The sequence below is a fragment of the Microcebus murinus genome, chromosome 10 (genome assembly GCF_040939455.1).
Source record: "Microcebus murinus isolate Inina chromosome 10, M.murinus_Inina_mat1.0, whole genome shotgun sequence".
In the NCBI taxonomy this organism is placed as follows: domain Eukaryota; kingdom Metazoa; phylum Chordata; class Mammalia; order Primates; family Cheirogaleidae; genus Microcebus; species Microcebus murinus.
Window position 1 is genome coordinate 19815944 of NC_134113.1, and position 18831 is coordinate 19834774.

Sequence of the window (18831 nt, forward strand, 5' to 3'; positions counted from 1 at the left end):
CATCTTTAAAGAACTGAAAGGAAAAAAAAGCAAAAACCAACCTGTCAATCTAGAATCTATATTCAGTATAGATTTGTGCCAGGCACAGTTGCAGGGGCTTTAGAACTATTTTAAGTTTCTAATTATGGTGACAACATCAATATGGATGTCACCCAACTCCATCTACATTTTGGCAAAGTATGTCATGGTATGGGTACAAGTTTATTGGATTCTAGATCTAAGGCCCTACCTTGAGCATTTTCTCATCAAAAATTGGAGTCATGGCATAAGGCATGATGTAATTCTGAAGAGATTTAGAAGACAGAACAACTTTGCCTTCCATTAGTTGTTTTGACAGTTTCTTCAAGGCTCTTGCTCTTCTGTGGATCTATGAATTAGATAAAATATGAATTAGTTACTGAATAATCTCACCCACCACCAGCTCCATTTCAGTATCATATTCTTTTTCCATGAAAAGATTAAAGGAGTGAAACATAGTCCATGTGTCATATGAGTAAACACCTGTGCCTTGATTTGCTTCCAGAGACATAATCCCTAGAATTTGTTTAACAGTGGACCCAAAGCATTTAAACGTCTTAGGAAAAGGCAGAGAAAGGTGACACTATTATTAACTGTGGTTTGTGATACTACCAAAGAATCAGACTCCAGGAAATGATCATTTTATATGCAAATCTGACCGATGATCATGAAGACCAAAATGAGAAGTTTAAACCTTTTGGGACAGTTAAAACATGTCTTTCCAAATGAGGCTGAATTGTTCAAGATGCCTATTTTGTATGCAGGAAAAAGCAGAATTGTTATCTACCTGAATATGCTTCATGTTTTCAAAGAAGTCCATTTCCGGATCATGGTAATGAGTCAGCTGTACCAAGTCTTTAAATTCCAGTTGATTTGGAAAGGTTTGAATTAAACAGGAAAGTATTGTGGTATAATCCTGTTGAATACTCTGCAAACATCAAGTGGAGAAAATAAACATTTTTTTTTTAAAAGAATTTCCTTCCTAGATAATATGAGGAAACACAGAAAAAAAAGACACAAAATTTTTAAAAGTAAAACATTTCCATTGTTTGAAAAGAAAACAAAAACAACAATATAAAATCAAAAGTGACTGCTCTCCTTTTAGGTCTCCTTTCTAGTTTGGTGACTATTTCAACAATCGAGTATTTTACCTAAATGTATTAAGTTGGACTGCTTTTCTACACAACAATAGCGGAAGTGGGGAAACAAAACAAAACACAACCTCAGATAGTAGTGCTTAAAAGACAAAGTGACAATACCTCTGTCTGGCTCTTCAACCCTTTCCTCAGTTTCTCCAGCAGTGAACGATGAATGATTTCTCTATATTCCTTCTCTGTGGCATTCAAGGCAGCTACCTTTTTAATGATACTCATCAAACACATGCTGGCATTATCACTTAAAGACATATCTCCTAACTGGAGATAAGAAAAAAACCCAAGTTATTTTATGAAATAAATACAGCATGGAATATTATTTCCCAGTGCAAATATCTATAGAATTTTGTCATTACTCTGTGTGAAAATCCCTTCTGAGAAAGATCCCACAAAAAAAATGTAGGGTTGTGAGAAATATAATATTGTAAATGATTTTAAAAAAGATCATGCTTACTGAGAAGTGTCATTTCATTTTAGGAAGTACTATGAAATGTACTTGTTAATTAGTTCTACTTCCCAAAGCAAGCAGAATAAAAGATTCACTAATGTCAATATTTCAATATTCAGTATCAGGTTTTTACTGAAGAGGATAGAATTGGCTAGTGTAATTTTGGTGAATTGCCCCAGAGTTCCTGGTTTGAGCAATACAGGTAGTTGAGTGTAGAGAAGATATTTCCAAACCAGCCAACCAAACAGTGACTTGGAATTCTTTGTGTTGAAATTTGGTATAATATATGAAGAATGAGTTGCAAATGGGGAGATTATTTTTTATATATTACATAATCCTTAATATCAGATAAGTAACTATAAGATGCCATGAGGAGATTACTGATGCTACTACATAGTTAACAACAATGAAGGGTTTCATCTTCCCCATTTTTGGATTTTAATTCAGTTCAGCACCATGGCACTCAATATAATCCAAACACCTTTTGTTTCTACCATATCTTCAATTAAAAAGGTTAAACTTTCAAGTAATAATTACATAACTTTAAAAAACTGAGATATATTCAGAAGGCTGTGCAACCATCACGACCATCTAATTTCAGAACATTCCCATCATCTTCAAAAGAAACCTGACTCCGGGCCGGGCACGGTGGCTCATGCCTCTAATCCTACCACTCTGGGAGGCCGAGGCGGATGGATCGCTCAAGGTCAGGAGTTTGAAACCAGCCTGAGCAAGAGCAAGACCCCGTCTCTACCAAAAATAGAAAGAAATTAATTGGCCAACTAAAAATATATAGAAAAAATTAGCCGGGCATGGTGGCGCATGCCTGTAGTCCCAGCTACTCGGAAAGCTGAGGCAGGAAGATTGCTTGAGCCCAGGAGTTTGAGGTTGCTGTGAGCTAGGCTGATGCCAGGGTAGTATAGCCGGGGCAACGGAGTCAGACCCTGTCTCAAAAAAAAAAAAAAAAAAAAAGATACTGACCCCCATCAAAAAAGTCACTCCCCATTCCTCCCCACAGTCCTTGGTAACTACTAATTTACTTACTGTCTCTATGAATTTCCCTATTCTAATACATAACTGTTTGATTTTTCAAAGTGCTTCCAGATAATTTTTGCTATAAAACCTACCTCCAGATTATAGAAACAATTATGCATAACTGGAATCAGGTAGTTAATGTCTATGGTCTGCATTTCTTTAATGTAAGCGGTGATGGTCTGGAAGGTCTCGAAGCGAACATCAAAGTTGATATCATCAAGATGCCTTTGATCGAAGGCGTTAAGCTACAAGAAATGCCATTGAAATGATATAACTGAAGGCATATAAATCTTAAGTGTATAAAAATGATAGTACTTTTGAAGCCAAAGAGAAATCTTCCTTTCTTACCTTGACAACATCAGTAATATATTTCAATCCACTCTCAAAATCAGAGAGAGTCTAAAAGGAAAGAAAACAGTACACTCATCAGTAAATAAAACCTTAACTCTTCTGCCCTCCTCCCCTCAGCACCTGGCCTCCACTCAAATTCACACAAAACTTCATATTGGCACAAAGAAAGCTGTTAACATGCTTTACATGTCATAGTTATCTTTTCAAGAAAACGGTGATTTGGAGTAAAAATGAATATTACAGACCTGGAAAACAGTGCAAAGCAATTGTCTTGACAATTTGTTCTTAATAACTGAGAATAGTTTTGCTATAGGCTTGAGGAAGCTTGCAGGGTCCACACAATGCTTTAACAAGTTTTGTATTGTCACTAGAATATCAACCTCTGTATCCTTGAGAAGAAATATGAAGAGAAATCATATTTCAGCAATTTATAAAACTGGTCAACTTATTACCTTAACATATTATAACACAGAAAATAATTATGGATAAAATTGGAAAAATCAATTCATAGTCTTTTAAAAGGTTTTGGCATTTTAACTTAACATAAAAACCATAATAATGTGCATAACAGTTTCTTCCTTTAATTCTAATAAGAGAATACACATGGTTGTGAAACATAATTTCTTCTATTGCATAGTCAAAAAAGAACCCAAAAATGAACTTTTAAAGTACAGTCATGTCTCGGTAGCCAAGGGGGATTGGTTCCAGGACTCTCACATAGCAAACACTGAAGATGCTCAAGTCCCTTATATAAAACAGCAGAGTATTTACATATAATCTACGCACACCTTCCTGTATACTTTAAATCATCTCTTAATTACTTAAAATACCTAATACAATGTAAATGCTATATAGTTGCTATGCTGTATTTTTAAAATTTGTATTTTTTTTTATTGATTTCCCCAAATATTTTCAATCCAAGCTTGGTTGAATCCACTAATGCTGAACCTGTGGATATAGAGAGCCGACTGGATACACTTCCAGTTGTCTAATGATCACTGGTTTTCTAAACTGAACTACTATGTAGTAAGAAATGTTCAGTGTCACTACTGAGTCATAATAAATGAGCTTGAGCTACTGGAAGACTCTTAAGATTGAACTAGGGTTTGAAAATCACATCAGAAACTCTTAGCTACTTCTGAATATTAAAAGTTAGGTTTTCATTCAGTTTTGCCACTGTGATTCATAGTTAAGATTATACAATGCACTTCTTGAGTTTCAAACTTGTTACTAACGGTAAGAGAGAGAAAAAAAAATCCTGAAATGAATCAGAAACAAAGGAGATAAAGAGGCTAACTGTTTATCTGATGTATCTAATACACTGTTGTATTAGATGATGGTAGATAATGATGTCTCCACATTCTTTCCCATTCTAGAAACTTTTGGACATTCCTATTTCAGTCCTGGGTTTCTCCCTCAATTTCTAGTTTTTTAATTTTTATATAAAGTCTTGTAAGTTTTTTGGGGACAAATGTATCACAGAATCTAACCAGTAAAATTGTTGCTCACAAATAACTTAGTGATAAAGTGCCACTCCAAAGACAAAGTAAATGTCTATGGATTTGTACCTCAGCAATATTGCCACGGTGGAGGAAAGGAAGAAGAAGTGTAATGAGCAGAGAACTCTGCTCCTTGTCTTTCATAAACTTGCTGATCCTAAAGAAAAAAATATGGATATGTAAGGAAGACATGCAAGCTGAGAGTATTTGTTTAAGAAGTTAAAACATTTTGTAGAAAAACATCAGTGACTAAGGACACACTTTTAACGTTCCAATACACAGGAGGCTTTTAAGTATGTGTGTATGCATACACATTTTAACTCTGCTATTTAGCAGTGATAGCTACAGCTCTATTTCTTTTGCAGAATCCGATGGTGTAGGTGGCTTACAGTGAACTCTCGTGCTATAATTCCACAATTAGTAACTTTTTATTTTGCAAAGAAATGACATTTTTAAGTGCTCAGACTTAAGGTTTTATTTATGGTACCCATGATAGCCCTGCAATGTAGGAATCATTAGCCTCATTTTGCCTACAGAAAAACTGAAACTCAGAGAAGCTGATGTCACACTGCTAGGAAAAATAAAGCAAGTCTTTCAAACTCTGGTCTTCCTGGTACCTAATATCCTTTCATCATCTTTCCACTACGATATAGCCAGTGATGAAATTTAATGAGTGTATTTAGCGTAGTTTCCCATTCTGCATAACTTAAAAATATAATAGTATAAATAAAACATGGCAAAGAATTTTCTAGAAGATTCTAATATATAAATTTTTGTTGATGTTGCTGAAAGTTAACGGAAAAAATAAATCAACTAAGCCCTGTAATGGTCAATTTAAAATTTAAGATAAACTCATTTCTTGCACTCAGGTTTACTAACCTTGTCATTTCCAGAAATCGCAATTATATGCTATTAGGCCTATTGCCACAGACTCTTTAAAAAGCCTTGCAAGATCTCCTTCACTCTTAAAAAACAAAACAATCTGCTCTTCTCATTATTTTTATCAAATAAACTAAAAAGCAAAAAACTATGTGATCCCACAAAACTCAACAATTTTAATTAAACAAAATATGCAAAGGCTAAACAAGCAAATCTATTAGTCTACTTTAGGATTTTGAAAAATCTGTTCCTTTAATATAATTAAATGAAGGCAGAGGCCATAAAAGGTTTCTAATTATTCCAGCAGAGAAAGAAAATTCTGCATTAACTTAAAATTAAAAGTAGAAGGCATTTAAAATACTGAAGATCTTTTTAGTTTATTACCAGACTTAAACAACTAAAAAACAAGATAACATTTTTCAAAAAACATGAAAACCAAGGATGGTAATGTTATCTTTAAGTATCAATGTCACTTACTTTGAAAGAATGCCAAGTTCTTTACTGACTTGCACTCTATTCTTTTTCTTTTTCACCTTTTCTGTACTTATTGTGGTTTTGCTGAGATATTGAAGAATTACAGGTACATGAGGTACAATTAATCTTCCTCCTACTGTGATAGACTCTAAAATAGATAGTGATTAATGTTTTGATGTTAATAAACTCTCTTAAAGCATAACGGTACAATATCTTCCTGATGATAAATAAGGAAAGCACTTCGCCATTAACACTATGAACATTTACTTAAATTTCAACTCTGAAGATTAAGTAACTTTCTTCTTACTCTAAACAGCTATATCACTAGCTAAATTAAAAACCTATATGAGGCCGGGTGTGGTGGCTCAGGCCTGTAATCCTAGCATTCTAGGAGGCCTAGGCTAGAGGATCGTTTGAGCTCAGAAGTTCGAGACTAGCTTGAGCAAGAGGGAGACCCCGTCTCTACTAAAAATAGAAAGAAATTATCTGGACAACTAAAAATATATGGAAAAAATTAGCTAGGCATGGTGGCACATGCCTGTAGTCCCAGCTACTTGGGAGGCTGAGGCAGAAGGATTGCTTAAGCCCAGGAGTTTGAGGTTGCTGTGAGCCAGGCTGATGCCACGGCACTCACTCTAGCCTGGGCAACAGAGTGAGACTCTGTCTCAAAAAAAACCAAAACCAAAACAAAAAACAAACCTATATGAGACCCCTGAGGCTTTATTTAAACTATTTTTGGTAACAAATGGGAACTGTTGGGATAATATAGTAAGAAGAATTCAGAGACATGACAGGAAAAATCATTTAATAATTTCTTGGGGGATAACTGAGACTACCTGGAGAGAAAATGATCTGTATTTCTATAAATGCAAAGAAAATACAGTTTATACAAATTAGTATTAATCCCCAGAGAAAAGAAACCTATAAGCATAAGCTACTGCTTTTTCTCTTTTCTTTTTTTTTTTTTTAAGACAGGGTCTTGCTCTGTTACCCAGGCTGGAGTGCAACATCACAATCACAGCTCACTATAACCTCAAACTCCTGGGCTCAAGCAATCCTCCTGCCTCAGCCTCCCAAGTAGCTAGGACTACAGGCATGCACCACCACACCAGGCTAATTTTTTGGGAGGGGGTAGAGATAGGGTCTTGCTATGTTGCCTAGGCTGGTCTCAAACTCCTGGCCTCAAGTGATCCTTCTGCTTTGGCCCCCAAAGTGAGATTAGAGGTGTGAGCCACTATGCCTAGCAGCATAAGTGATTAAGAAAGTCAAATCCGGCTGGGCGCGGTGGCTCACATCTATAATCCTAGCAATCTGGGAGGCCGAGGTGGGCGGATTGTTCGAGGTCAGGAGTTTGAAACCAGCCTGAGCAAGAGCGAGAACCCGTCTCTACTATAAATAGAAAGAAATTAATTGGCCAACTAATATATAGAAAAAATCAGCCGGGCATGGTGGCTCATGCCTGTAGTCCCAGCTACTCGGGAGGCTGAGGCAACAGGATCGCTTGAACCCAGGAGTTTGAGGTTGCTGTGAGCTAGGCTGATGCCACGGCACTCACTCTAGCCTGGGCAACAAAGTGAGACTCTGTCTCAAAAAAAAAAAAGAAAGTCAAATCCTACTGACTTTTTCTTTTCTGAGAAAACAATTGCTACCTCAAAAGTCATTTGTTTTGTTGGCATACATACCATCTGCATTTTCTCCTATGTCAGGGTATATGCATCCAGTTACTGGCAAGCTCAAAACTGTTTCTGTAGGCTCAAAATCTGGAAGGTTAAGAAGGTCATCGACTATATCCATTACAATACTGGCTGTGGCATCAGAGAGATTCTTTGCAGAGAGAATCGCAAAAACATTGGTAAGGATGTCACATTCTGGGTGACCAGGCTTCTGTTTAGCCAGAAAAGGGAAATATCTGCAAAAAAAAAAAAAAACCCCAAAACAAAACATTATAATAATCATCTTATTTCTCAATATGTTTATTTCTAAAAACATGTCCATATGAATTTTGACGAGTTTAACAAATACATATGTATATGTGTGTGTTTATGAACATTAATGCGATTACTCAGAAGGGAAATTACTTTAAAATCTAAAATTTCATGGATAATAATTCTAAGCACCTTAGAAATATGATTTAGGTGCTTTGTGTATTTCTTTTTTTTTTTTTTTTGAGACAGAGTCTCACTCTGTTGCCTGGGCTACGGTGCCGTGGCATTAGCCTGGCTCACAGCAACCTCAAACTCCTGGGCTCAAGTGATCCTTCTACCTCAGTCTCCCAAGTAGCTGGGACTACAGGCATGCACCACCATGCTCGGCTAAATTTTTTTTTCTATATATTTTTAGTTGGCCAATTTATTTCTTTCTGTTTTTAGTAGAGACAGGGTCTCGCTCTTGCTCAGGCTGGTTTCAAACTCCTGATCTTGAGCGATCTACCCACCTCGACCTCCCAGAGTGCTAGGATTATAGGCGTGAGCCACGTGAGCTACTTCACCCGGCCTATATTTCTCATTTAATCCTTAAAACACCTCTATGAGTTAGTACCTTACCTACACATTATAGATGAGACTCGTTCAAAGTCTAAGCTCTTTCTAAAAGAAACTTAATGAAAACAGAATATTTTTCAATTATAAGCTTTCTAGAATGTGAATGTTTACATACTCATGTTTGTTCTACCAGGATATGCAATATTTAGAGATTAGGATCATTTGTTAGGGGAGGGGGATGAATACATCCCCAATAGTGAATGAAAGACTCATGTGAAAGATATCAATATCCTTCCTAGTGGAAATGTACCAAGGGCAGGGAACAAAAAGGTTTTCTGGGTAAATGAGCAGGTGTTTTACAGTCATAAATGTAATCCTAATAATTAGTAGGAAGGTCAAACTGAAAAAAATTCATATAGTTTGGCTTTATCAGTGTATCATACTGGAAAAATGAAGTTAAACACTTTAACACACTTGGCACTGACAAACTGATAGAGAAATTCTTATATTCATACACCTTTCTGTCCAACAAATATTGCACTAGTATGGAAAGGCTCTAAGCAAGACACTTTACATATTATCATCTCTATTATCAATGAGGTAAGTCTGTTATTATTTCCATTTTACAAGTGGTCAAACTAAGGCTCAGAGACACCAACTTTACCAAAAGAACACACAGTGGTTCTAGGATTTGAAGCTAGGCTCGTTGGCTTCAGAGACTTCTCTTAACCACTATGCTGTTATGTTGTCTTTTTTTTTTTTTTTTTGACACAGAGTCTTACTTTGTTGCCCAGGCTAGAGTGAGTGCCATGGCATTGGCCTAGCTCACGGCAACCTCAAACTCCTGGGCTCAATGATCCTCCTGCCTCAGCCTCCCGAGTAGCTGGGACTACAGGCATGAGCCACCATGCCCGGCTAATTTTTTCTATATATATTAGTTGGCTAATTAATTTATTTCTATTTATAGAAGAGACGGGTTCTTGCTCTTGCTCAGGCTGGTGTCAAACTCCTGACCTCGAGCAATCTGCCCGCCTTGGCCTCCCAGAGTGCTAGGATTACAGGCGTGAGCCACCGCGCCCGGCCTGCTATGTTGTCTTTGAAATTTTCCTAACAGAAAAGGTAAGAGAGCTGCTTCCAACTGTTGGCAAAGTCCTAGCAAGAGCACATTCAAATCCAATGCAATTCCCAAGTAACCAGACTGTTCCTGAATAATGGAACTTGATGCCACAGTACAATGGGGCTGCCCCATGCTAAAGTGTATGGCTTAATCACAAACTCCCATCACTCATTCAACATGCAATGAATATCAACTAAACAGGGATTAAGAGCTGTAACCCTCTGTGGAGGGAGGTATAATAATAAATGAGAAATGGTCTCTGCTCTCAAGGAGCTTTAGGCAGATAAGTTATGAAGACAGATGAACATGATAAAGGCAGTATGTGACAACAGGGCCTTATGGGAGTGAAAGATCTCAGGAAGAGACTGAGCCATGATGCGGTCATGGTGGTTAGAACCAGAACAGTTAAGAGAGTGGCCAGGGACAGTCCCAGCTTACATTGGTTGTTTTGGCTGAATTATTTATTGCATCTCTTTTTATCTTCAGGAATATTTCAGTTTGGACAACAAATTACATGATCACCCTAGTTAATAAGTATGTTTTTGTTATCCTTAGTTCACCTAATTTCTGAAAATTTAAACTTATTTGTAAACTTCAAGATACCAGCTATAATTCAGCTCTATCTGTATTTATCCAAATACAAAGTAAAATGCTAGACTTCTCTATGGATGGAAAATCTGTTTTTTTTTGTTTGTTTGTTTTTGAGATTGGGTCTCACTGGATGGAGTGCAGTAGTACAATCAAAGCTTACTACAGCCCTGAACTCCTGGGTTCAAGCTATCCTCCTGTCTCAGCTCTACTCCAATAGCTGGGACTATAGCACACACTACCCCATCTGCCTAATTTTTAAGTTTTTTGTAGAGATGGGGTCTGACTATGTTGTAAAGGCTGTTTAGAACTCCTGGCCTCAAGGGTTCCTCCCTCCTCAGCCCTCCAAAGTGCCTGGATTATAGGTGTGAGCCACTGTGCCTGGCCTGTATATCTGTTTTAATATGATTAATACTAAGTAAACTGTAACCATACTTCAAAATCTAAATTTATTTTTTATTGAAGAGTAACATTCCCATGGAGTGGTTCTGAAATATTCATTCACTAATTCTTCCAGACACAACTACATATGCATACCTATTGTTATGACGATCCCAAGGAAAATCAACCTTTCAAGAGATTTCTTTTAGGTGAGTAGGAAAAAAAGGTTCTGCTGCCTACCTCCTCTATTGCTATGTAGCTTCTATTTCCCCAACCAAAAACTGAGAAATTACAGAAGAGAATGAAGTGGAATCCAACAACATAGATCTATATTTGAATAAAGACCCAACTAATATAAAACCGAGTACCTATTATAAAGTATTCCTGGATGAAAGTCCTTCATGGCTTATTTGCATAAAAATTACATGGTTATAACACATTCCTCAAGTATGCCTATGAAGTATTGCTTATAAATGTTCAGTGATTAAAAAAAAAAGATATGAAATTGCTGTGTCAAATTGGGAAATAAATAAAGAACACTTCCTGCTAGCAAAATAAACAGGTTTTCCTCAGGAAGACAATGTCAAGGTTTTTGGTTTTCTAAAGACTAATGACATGGGAAAATGTTCATGATATAACGATACATGAAATAACAAAATCAAAAGCCAGTTATACAATATGATCCCAGTTTTGCAAAAACCAAGGCTAGGATCTTAATATAATTGACTCAATAATAAAACCATTTCTGACCATGAGAGCTGTATGTATGTTTAGATGAAGTTTTTCAAAGAACAGAAGACAATGGTCTAGAAAATCTACAAAGCCTGTGAAATTTTTCTGATTTTTAACCAGGAACCAGGAAAAAGACATAGAATGCCAATTACAAGTCAGATTTATCTTTAAGCAAGCATGAAGGAAATGGTAATGTTCACGTGATGATGTAAATAACTCTCTGGTATGTTTCACATTCTGTTTCTCCCTTTGCCAGGCCAAATCGAACTGCTGACATAATTATTACATATATTGGAAGTATATCAATCTATCAATTCTAATACTTCTAATTTTCAAGTTTTAATCTAACTGTAAACATTGCAAAATGTTTGATGTAAAAGTTTTGATGTAAAACCATTTTCCCTGGACCATACTATATATATTGTGTAGTGAATTGTATTTTTCTTTTAACTATATATTTTGAGATCTTTCCATGCTTCTACTCAGCTGCCTCATTCTCTTTAACTGCACCTAAAGTAACTCACTTACAGAAAGATCTTAAGTTACATTATTAGTTCTCTAGATTAGTTTTGACTAGCTAAGTCTAAAACACTGTTCTTTTTAAAGGAAAAGAAAAAAAGGTTATACCTTGCATTTCTGCTCCAGATACTGATGAGTTTCAGCAGAGGAGTAGGAGAATACTGACTCTCAGATCCAAGCCTGTTGATCTAGAAAACAAATAAAAACAGAATACCAAATAAAAACATATACAAGAATTATAGAAAAAAACAACAAGTAGAAAAAGCACAGAAATCACAGCAGAGGATGAAAAGTCAAGGGCCAGTGATTAACAGTTAAAGGACAGATTATGGAAAAAAAATAAAAGGATCCAAAATATCAAGCTACCCAAGAAAAATGGGCAAAGGTGACCCATGGAAATGTCAGGTACTTGAAAGGAACCAGGTATTTTAGGTTTCAAATGGTCATGAATGGCTGACAGTTGAAGCAGCTAGAAATATTTTCTAAAATCGAGTCTCTCCTATTGTCTTTAACCATACCAATTATCATCACCTAGGGGTTACAACAGGAGAAATCAAACAAGGAAACAGGGCCAGGCGTGGTGGCTCACGCCTATAATCCTAGCACTCTGGGAGGCCGAGGCAGGCGGATTGCTTGAGGTCAGGAGTTCGAAACCAGCCTGAGCAAGAGTGAGACCCCGTCTCTACTATAAATAGAAAGAAATTAATTGGCCAACTAAAATATATAGAAAAATTAGCCGAGCATGGTGGTGCATGCCTGTAGTCCCAGCTATTTGGGAAGCTGAGGCAGCAGGATTGCTTGAGCCCAGGAGTCTGAGGTTGCTGTGAGCTAGGCTGATGCCACGGCACTCACTCTAGCCTGGGCAACAAAGCAAGACTCTATCTCAAATAAATATCATTAGTTAAAACAAGACATTAAAATTAAAAAACAAAAAACAAAAAAACCCACAAGGAAACAGGTAACAAAAACACCTGTGTATTTTCCCTCATGCTTGTCAAAAGCCAGCGGTAATATTAAGTGGGGTGCTACAAAAGTTATATTTGCTTAAGAGACACAATCATATTGAAATTAGCCTTAAGTATAAATGCCACTGTATTGCAGAAACTAACTCTTGAGCTTCAGGTGGTAGTGAAGGCAAAGAAAAGTGTCTAAAACTTCCCGCATCTCTAGGTAGCAGATTATGCTATGTATGAATTAATAATAAAGGAAGAGGCCGGGCGCGGTGGCTCACGCTTGTAATCCTAGCACTCTGGGAGGCCGAGGCGGGCCGATTGCTCGAGGTCAGGAGTTCAAAACCAGCCTGAGCGAGACCCTGTCTCTGCTATAAAAAAAATAGAAAGAAATTAATTGGCCAACTAATATATATATATAAAATTAGCCGGGCATGGTGGCACATGCCTGTAGTCCCAGCTACTCGGGAGGCTGAGGCAGCAGGATTGCCTAAGCCGAGGAGTTTGAGGTTGCTGTGAGCTAGGCTGACGCCACGGCACTCACTCTAGCCTGGGCAACAAAGTGAGATTCTGTCTCAAAAAAAATAAAAAAATAATAAAGGAAGAAACAAAAGATGTCCAGGCAGAATGTAGAAATCAAGGTTTACCTGGGGCCAAACTGCACCATGAAACACAGCATCAATTTCTTCTGTTCTGAACTGATAGGATTCCCAATCTAAAAAGATATCCGTTACCATTTTGATTCCAAGACGTCTTAAATTTTTCAGCGGGTTAATAAATCTCAGCTGTATCTGTAAGACAATGACCTTCTATTAAAAAAACAAACAAACCATATATATCATTTTCTTCCCTGACTCTTCAGAGAGGCACTCTTGCTCAGATGGTTAAGAATGAAAGTAGAAATGCTGTTATTAAATCTGTTGACTTTGATTCACATGAGACCATCAACTGCTTGTATCACTTTTCTCATTGAACAAGAAGGGAAAGCAAGTCTGGGCAACATAGCGAGACTCCATCTCTACAAAAAATTTAAAAATTAACCAGGCATGTTGGTACTGCTTATAGTCCTAGCTATCCTAGCTACTCGGGAGGTTGAGGCAGGTGGATCACTTGAGCTCAGGAGTTCAGAGTTACAGTGAGCTATGATTGCACCACTGCACTCCAGCCTGGGCAACAGAGTGAGACCTTGTCTCTAAAAATAAAAATAAATATATAAAAACAAAAGCAGCAGAGAGACCCTATCTTGAAATATTAAAAAAAAAGGAAGGGAAAGCAGAAACTTAAAATCAAATAGGGAAGATACACTCCCCTATTGCTGCCCAGTAAAATCACACTACTTATCCTTAGGAAAAAACATAGCCACACCTGTGTTTTGTATTCTACATTGTTTAAATTTTTTATTAAAGTAATTTTTTCAAATAAAATTCTGATTTTTTCCCATGAACAGAACATGCTAAACAACAACAAAAACATGTTCTGTAAAAAAATTTTTTGCCATCATAATGCCTTAGATTAGGAAACAAAAAAAATTATACCTTCATGTCAAATGAAAGTCACTTTTCTTTTTGTTTTCATATGTATATTATTAACTTTTTTAAAACTAGAATTTTTAAGGCCAGGCATAGTGGCTCATGCCTGTAATCCTAGCACTCTTGGGAGGCCGAGGCGAGAGGATCACTCAAGTCAGGAGTTCGAAACCAGCCTGAGCAAGAGCGAGACCTAATCTCTACCAAACATAGGAAGAAATTAACTGGCCAACTAAAAATATACAGAAAAATAAGCTGGACATGGTGGCACATGCCTGTAGTCCCAGCTACTCGGGAGGCTGAGGCAGAAGGATCGCTTGAGCCCAGGAGTTTGAGGTTGCCGTGAGCTAGGCCAACACCATGGCACTCTAACCCAGGCAACAGAGTAAGACTCTGTCTCAAAAAAAAACCAAAAACTAAAAGTTTTAAATTATTCTTGTTGAAATTAGTCTAAAGGACTAGTAATTTATAATCTTTCCATACAGTGAAATACTTTGTACAGTAAGAGAATGAGTTGACTGAATCTAGGCATGGGAAGATCTCAACATACACAGTTCAAAGAAAAATGCAATTTGGAAAAAAATAAGATTTGTCTATTCAGAGGCATAGAAGTTACAGTGGGTCTCACTCAACAGTAAGCTTTTAAAATAACAAATATTGCTACTTCCACTGGTACCTCCTTCTCTATGAGTTATAAAATCACCAATATGCAGCCCCTTTGTTCAGGTTCAGAGTGGAACGATTTATTGGGTTCCTACCAATGGGTCCAATGGAATGCCAGCCACAGTGCTGGCCTCAACTTAACATCTTATTAAAGGCAAAGTTACTGAATTTATGTGACAGATGGAAAATGTCAAAGATATTCCTATATGGGAGGAACTACTCCAAATTTGGGAAGGGTAAAGCTTCATGAAAGATGTAGAATTTCTACCAGATATTAAAGAATGAAGAGAGTTAGGCCAGGCAAAAGAGAGACAAAGGCCTCAGATTTCTCCCAAGCAAAGGATATTATAAAAACCAAGCAAATGAGAGAAGATTCAACTCCTAATTCTTTTCCCATTTGATTAATACACTGTGGGCTATAGACTTATAAATGCAGACTTATTTTTACAATGGCCGTAATTACCCACATCAAAATATAAAAACTACCCTGAAATTTATGAAGACAACCCTAACAGGGAAGTTATTTATCATGAAAGTATGATACCCTGATCAACAGAGGTACATGAATCTGAAACAGCACATTTTAAATTCAAGTGAATATGAACTTGAAGGATACTATTAATTTGCTGTGCAAGCCTGCCTGAGGAATTATATCGCACACACCATCTACTTTTAGCTAATTATTAATATCTCATTATACAAGTTAACAAAGACAGAGGAAATGAAATGTAAGCACAAGGTGACATAGTCACAAGTCATTCTGTTCTCCTTTAATTCTGTGGGCAAGATTTTCATTATCAGCTGTTATCATGTTTGGCGGAAGATATAAGATAAGAACTACGACTGACATTTGTAAAAACATGATATCATGATCAACTGGAGCAAACAGGGAACTAAAACTCACCAACATATCAGACACCTGTCACTTGTCTCCCTTCCCCACCAACGGCCTGCCCCGCCCCAAGAAGAACTCTCTGCATGTTCCATTTATTTCTGTAACTACAGTACCAGCTACCCAGCTGACTTGATAATTATTGAATAAACTAGAGAAAAACCCTGAAAATGAGCAATTGTGGACTTTAACTCCTAGAGGAACAGTTGCTATGACTGAGTTTATGTATATTTACAAGTTACCCCATTGCTTAAATATATAAAAAACAACAACCAAAAAAAATCCCAACAACAACCTTCACAATATTTCTTTCAATGCCTGGTCAATGCCCTAAAGGATATAAAAGACACAAAAGGTAAATATGTAATTGAGCTCAAACACATAAATGTAGAACTTTAACTTAGTTAAGCAAAATTACTGTACAATAATTCTTTTTTTTTTTTTTTTTGAGACAGAGTCTCACTCTGTTGCCTGGGCTAGAGTGCTGTGGCATCAGCCTAGCTCACAGCAACCTCAAACTCCTGGGCTCAGGTGATCCTCCTGCCTCAGCTTCCCGAGTAGCTGGGACCACAGGCATGCGCCACCATGTCCGGCTTATTTTTCTATGTATTTTTAGTTGGCCAATCAATTTCTTTCTATTTTTTAGTAGAGACGGGGTCTCACTCTTGCTCAGGCTGGTTCTGAACTCCTGACCTTGAGTGATTCTCTCGCCTTGGCTTCCCAGAGTGCTAGGATTACAGGCGCCCGGCCTGTGCAATAATTCATCATGGCACTTCAAGAAATTCCTCAGACCATGTCCAAGAATTTCAAAAGAAAAAAATAAGAAAGCTGCTGTCCACAAGCTTAACACCTCACTAACTATTTAACACCTCACTAATTAATGAACTGTGAAATTACATAAATCATCCTCTGAGTTACTGACTGTTGACTTGGAAGTAAGGATGCAGTACTGAGTAACTTCTAAGTTAACCAAAAATGCAAAGGACTTGGTCTTTATAAAATCTCAAACCTTTCATGATTTAATATATCCATACATAGTCAGTCACATCACTTGCTATGAGGCATAAACAAAGATTCTCACCCAATTCTTCCCATGGTCCTTATGCTCTCACGTAACAGAGAAAGAACTTTCTAAGACTTCTTTTCGGCTTCCACTCTTGGCCTCCAATAGTCTCTTTTCCGCAAAGCAACCAAAGCAGTATTTTTAAAACACCACACAGTCCTTCCACTCTTCTGCTTTGAGCCTCTCAGCAGTTTCCCATTACACTTGGAAGTCTGTGACAGCTCCCTATCACAGCCTGCAAGGTCCTACGTAGCCCACCAACCGACCTGTTGAGTCTCCCCTCACACAACTCGTCCTGCTCACTGTGTTCTAGCCACCACGGCCTCGCCCATTCCTAGAACATGACCAGACATTCATGACCAGATATTCCTGCCCCAGGCATTTGCACTAGTCATTGTCTTTGCCTGAAATGTCCTTCCTGTGGCTAGATAGGTGTAAGCTCAAATATCACCTCCTTAGAGAGGACCCTGACCACTCTAATAAAGGCAGCGCCTATTCACGCCTACCCTGGTCACTTTCTATCATGTGGCCTGATTTTACGTTACATTTTTCACAACCTCCGTTTCTCTCCTTAACATGCTCACAATGTCCTCTATTTTCTTGAATATATAGAATATATTTATAATAGCAATTTTAATGTCCTTGTCTAATTTGATCACCTGTGCCATTTCTGGGTCTGCTGTTGACTGCTCTTTCTCTTCATTATGGATAAAATTATCCTCCTCTTTGTATGCCTGATAATATTTCACTGGATGTAAGACATTGTATATTTCATTTTCATTTAAATCATTTAAAAGGTTTTTTTAATTTTTTTATTTTTTTGAGACACAGTCTCACTGTGTTGCCCAGGCTAGAGTGCCATGGCATCAGCCAGGCTCACAGCAACCTCAAACTCCTGGGCTCAAGCCATCCTGCCTCAGCCTCCCGAGTAGCTGGGACTACAGACACGTGCCATTATGCTCAGCTAATTTTTCCTATTTTTAGTTGCTTGGCTAATTTCTTTCAATTTATGGTAGAGATGGGGTCTCACCCTTGTTCAGGCTATTTCTTGAACTCCTGAGCTTAAGCAATCTTCCCACCTCGGCCTCCCAGAGTGCTAGGATTACAGGCGTGAGCCACCGCGCCTGGCCCATTTAAAAGTTTTTGGACTTTACTCTGTGATATAATTTACTTGGAAAAAGTTTAACTTTTTCAAGCTTTGTAAGCTGAATCCAGAGTAGCCTTCATTCTAGGGCTAATTTGGCTCCACTGTTGAGGCAATCCCCTTCTGAAAACTCTTCCTGCTGGTACCTGTATTAGGAGGTTTCTGCTCTGGCTTTTGGGAACACACACTGTTCTCAACCCTGTGTGAGTCTGAGGACCATTCTACGTGCTCCTTTCTGCTGGTTTTCCGCCTCTAGCCAAGATGGAGTAAGAGGGAATAGATTTACTCTCCTCTCTTAGGCGACTAAAAAACTGACTAAAATATATAAACAACAATTTTCAGACATTGGACATCAGGCAGCAGAGAACAGCGATCCCCGAGAGAAGGAAAACAAATGAAATGAGCCCTGCGATTTCCCCACTTAGTGCCTAGAGAGTCGTCAGGCCTTGGTGCAGGGAGAGTCCAGGGATCCTGAGATGAAGATATAGAGCTGGACAGCTTGGGGAGGTGAAGGCAGCTAGAACTCATAGGGCAGAGCACTGGAGAGGAGAGTGCTACAGAGAATGAGCTTCAGAGATCTGCAGAGGGCTTTCCTCATTTTATGCTTGTCTTAGAACTTACTAACACCTGACATTATTCTAATTATTTGTGTATTTATTATTTTTCTCCTCATGACACTAGGTCCTTACATGTCTCATTCTCCAGCTAGAACAATGCCTGGCACAATGTAGGTGCTCAGTAAATATTTACTGAATAAATAAAATGCACAGAAATGTTTGTTTGCTTTGTTTACTGTCCTGTTCCCAGTGATTAGAACACATACCAGAGGCTCAATGAACATTTACTAAAGGAATGAATGAAAGACTGAGGAAAACAGGATGGTGCCTACCAAAATGGAAGGAGTGTTCTAAACCTCTG

The 18831-nt window shown here is 37.7% G+C and overlaps 1 protein-coding gene across 1 annotated transcript in view; it reads right to left on the minus strand.

The window, feature by feature from the left end:
* The window catches only part of UTP20 (UTP20 small subunit processome component), a 94226-nt gene that overhangs the window by 28432 nt on the left and 46963 nt on the right, over positions 1-18831 (minus strand). Inside the window, exons 28-38 of the mRNA XM_020287898.2 lie at positions 13273-13416; positions 11784-11863; positions 7541-7767; positions 5862-6006; positions 4575-4662; positions 3252-3395; positions 3004-3054; positions 2748-2900; positions 1278-1433; positions 806-946; positions 230-367 (exon numbers count right to left, since the gene is read on the minus strand). Of these exons, the coding sequence (XP_020143487.2) occupies positions 230-367; positions 806-946; positions 1278-1433; positions 2748-2900; positions 3004-3054; positions 3252-3395; positions 4575-4662; positions 5862-6006; positions 7541-7767; positions 11784-11863; positions 13273-13416 (1467 nt within the window). The remainder of the gene's footprint in view (positions 1-229; positions 368-805; positions 947-1277; positions 1434-2747; positions 2901-3003; positions 3055-3251; positions 3396-4574; positions 4663-5861; positions 6007-7540; positions 7768-11783; positions 11864-13272; positions 13417-18831) is intronic.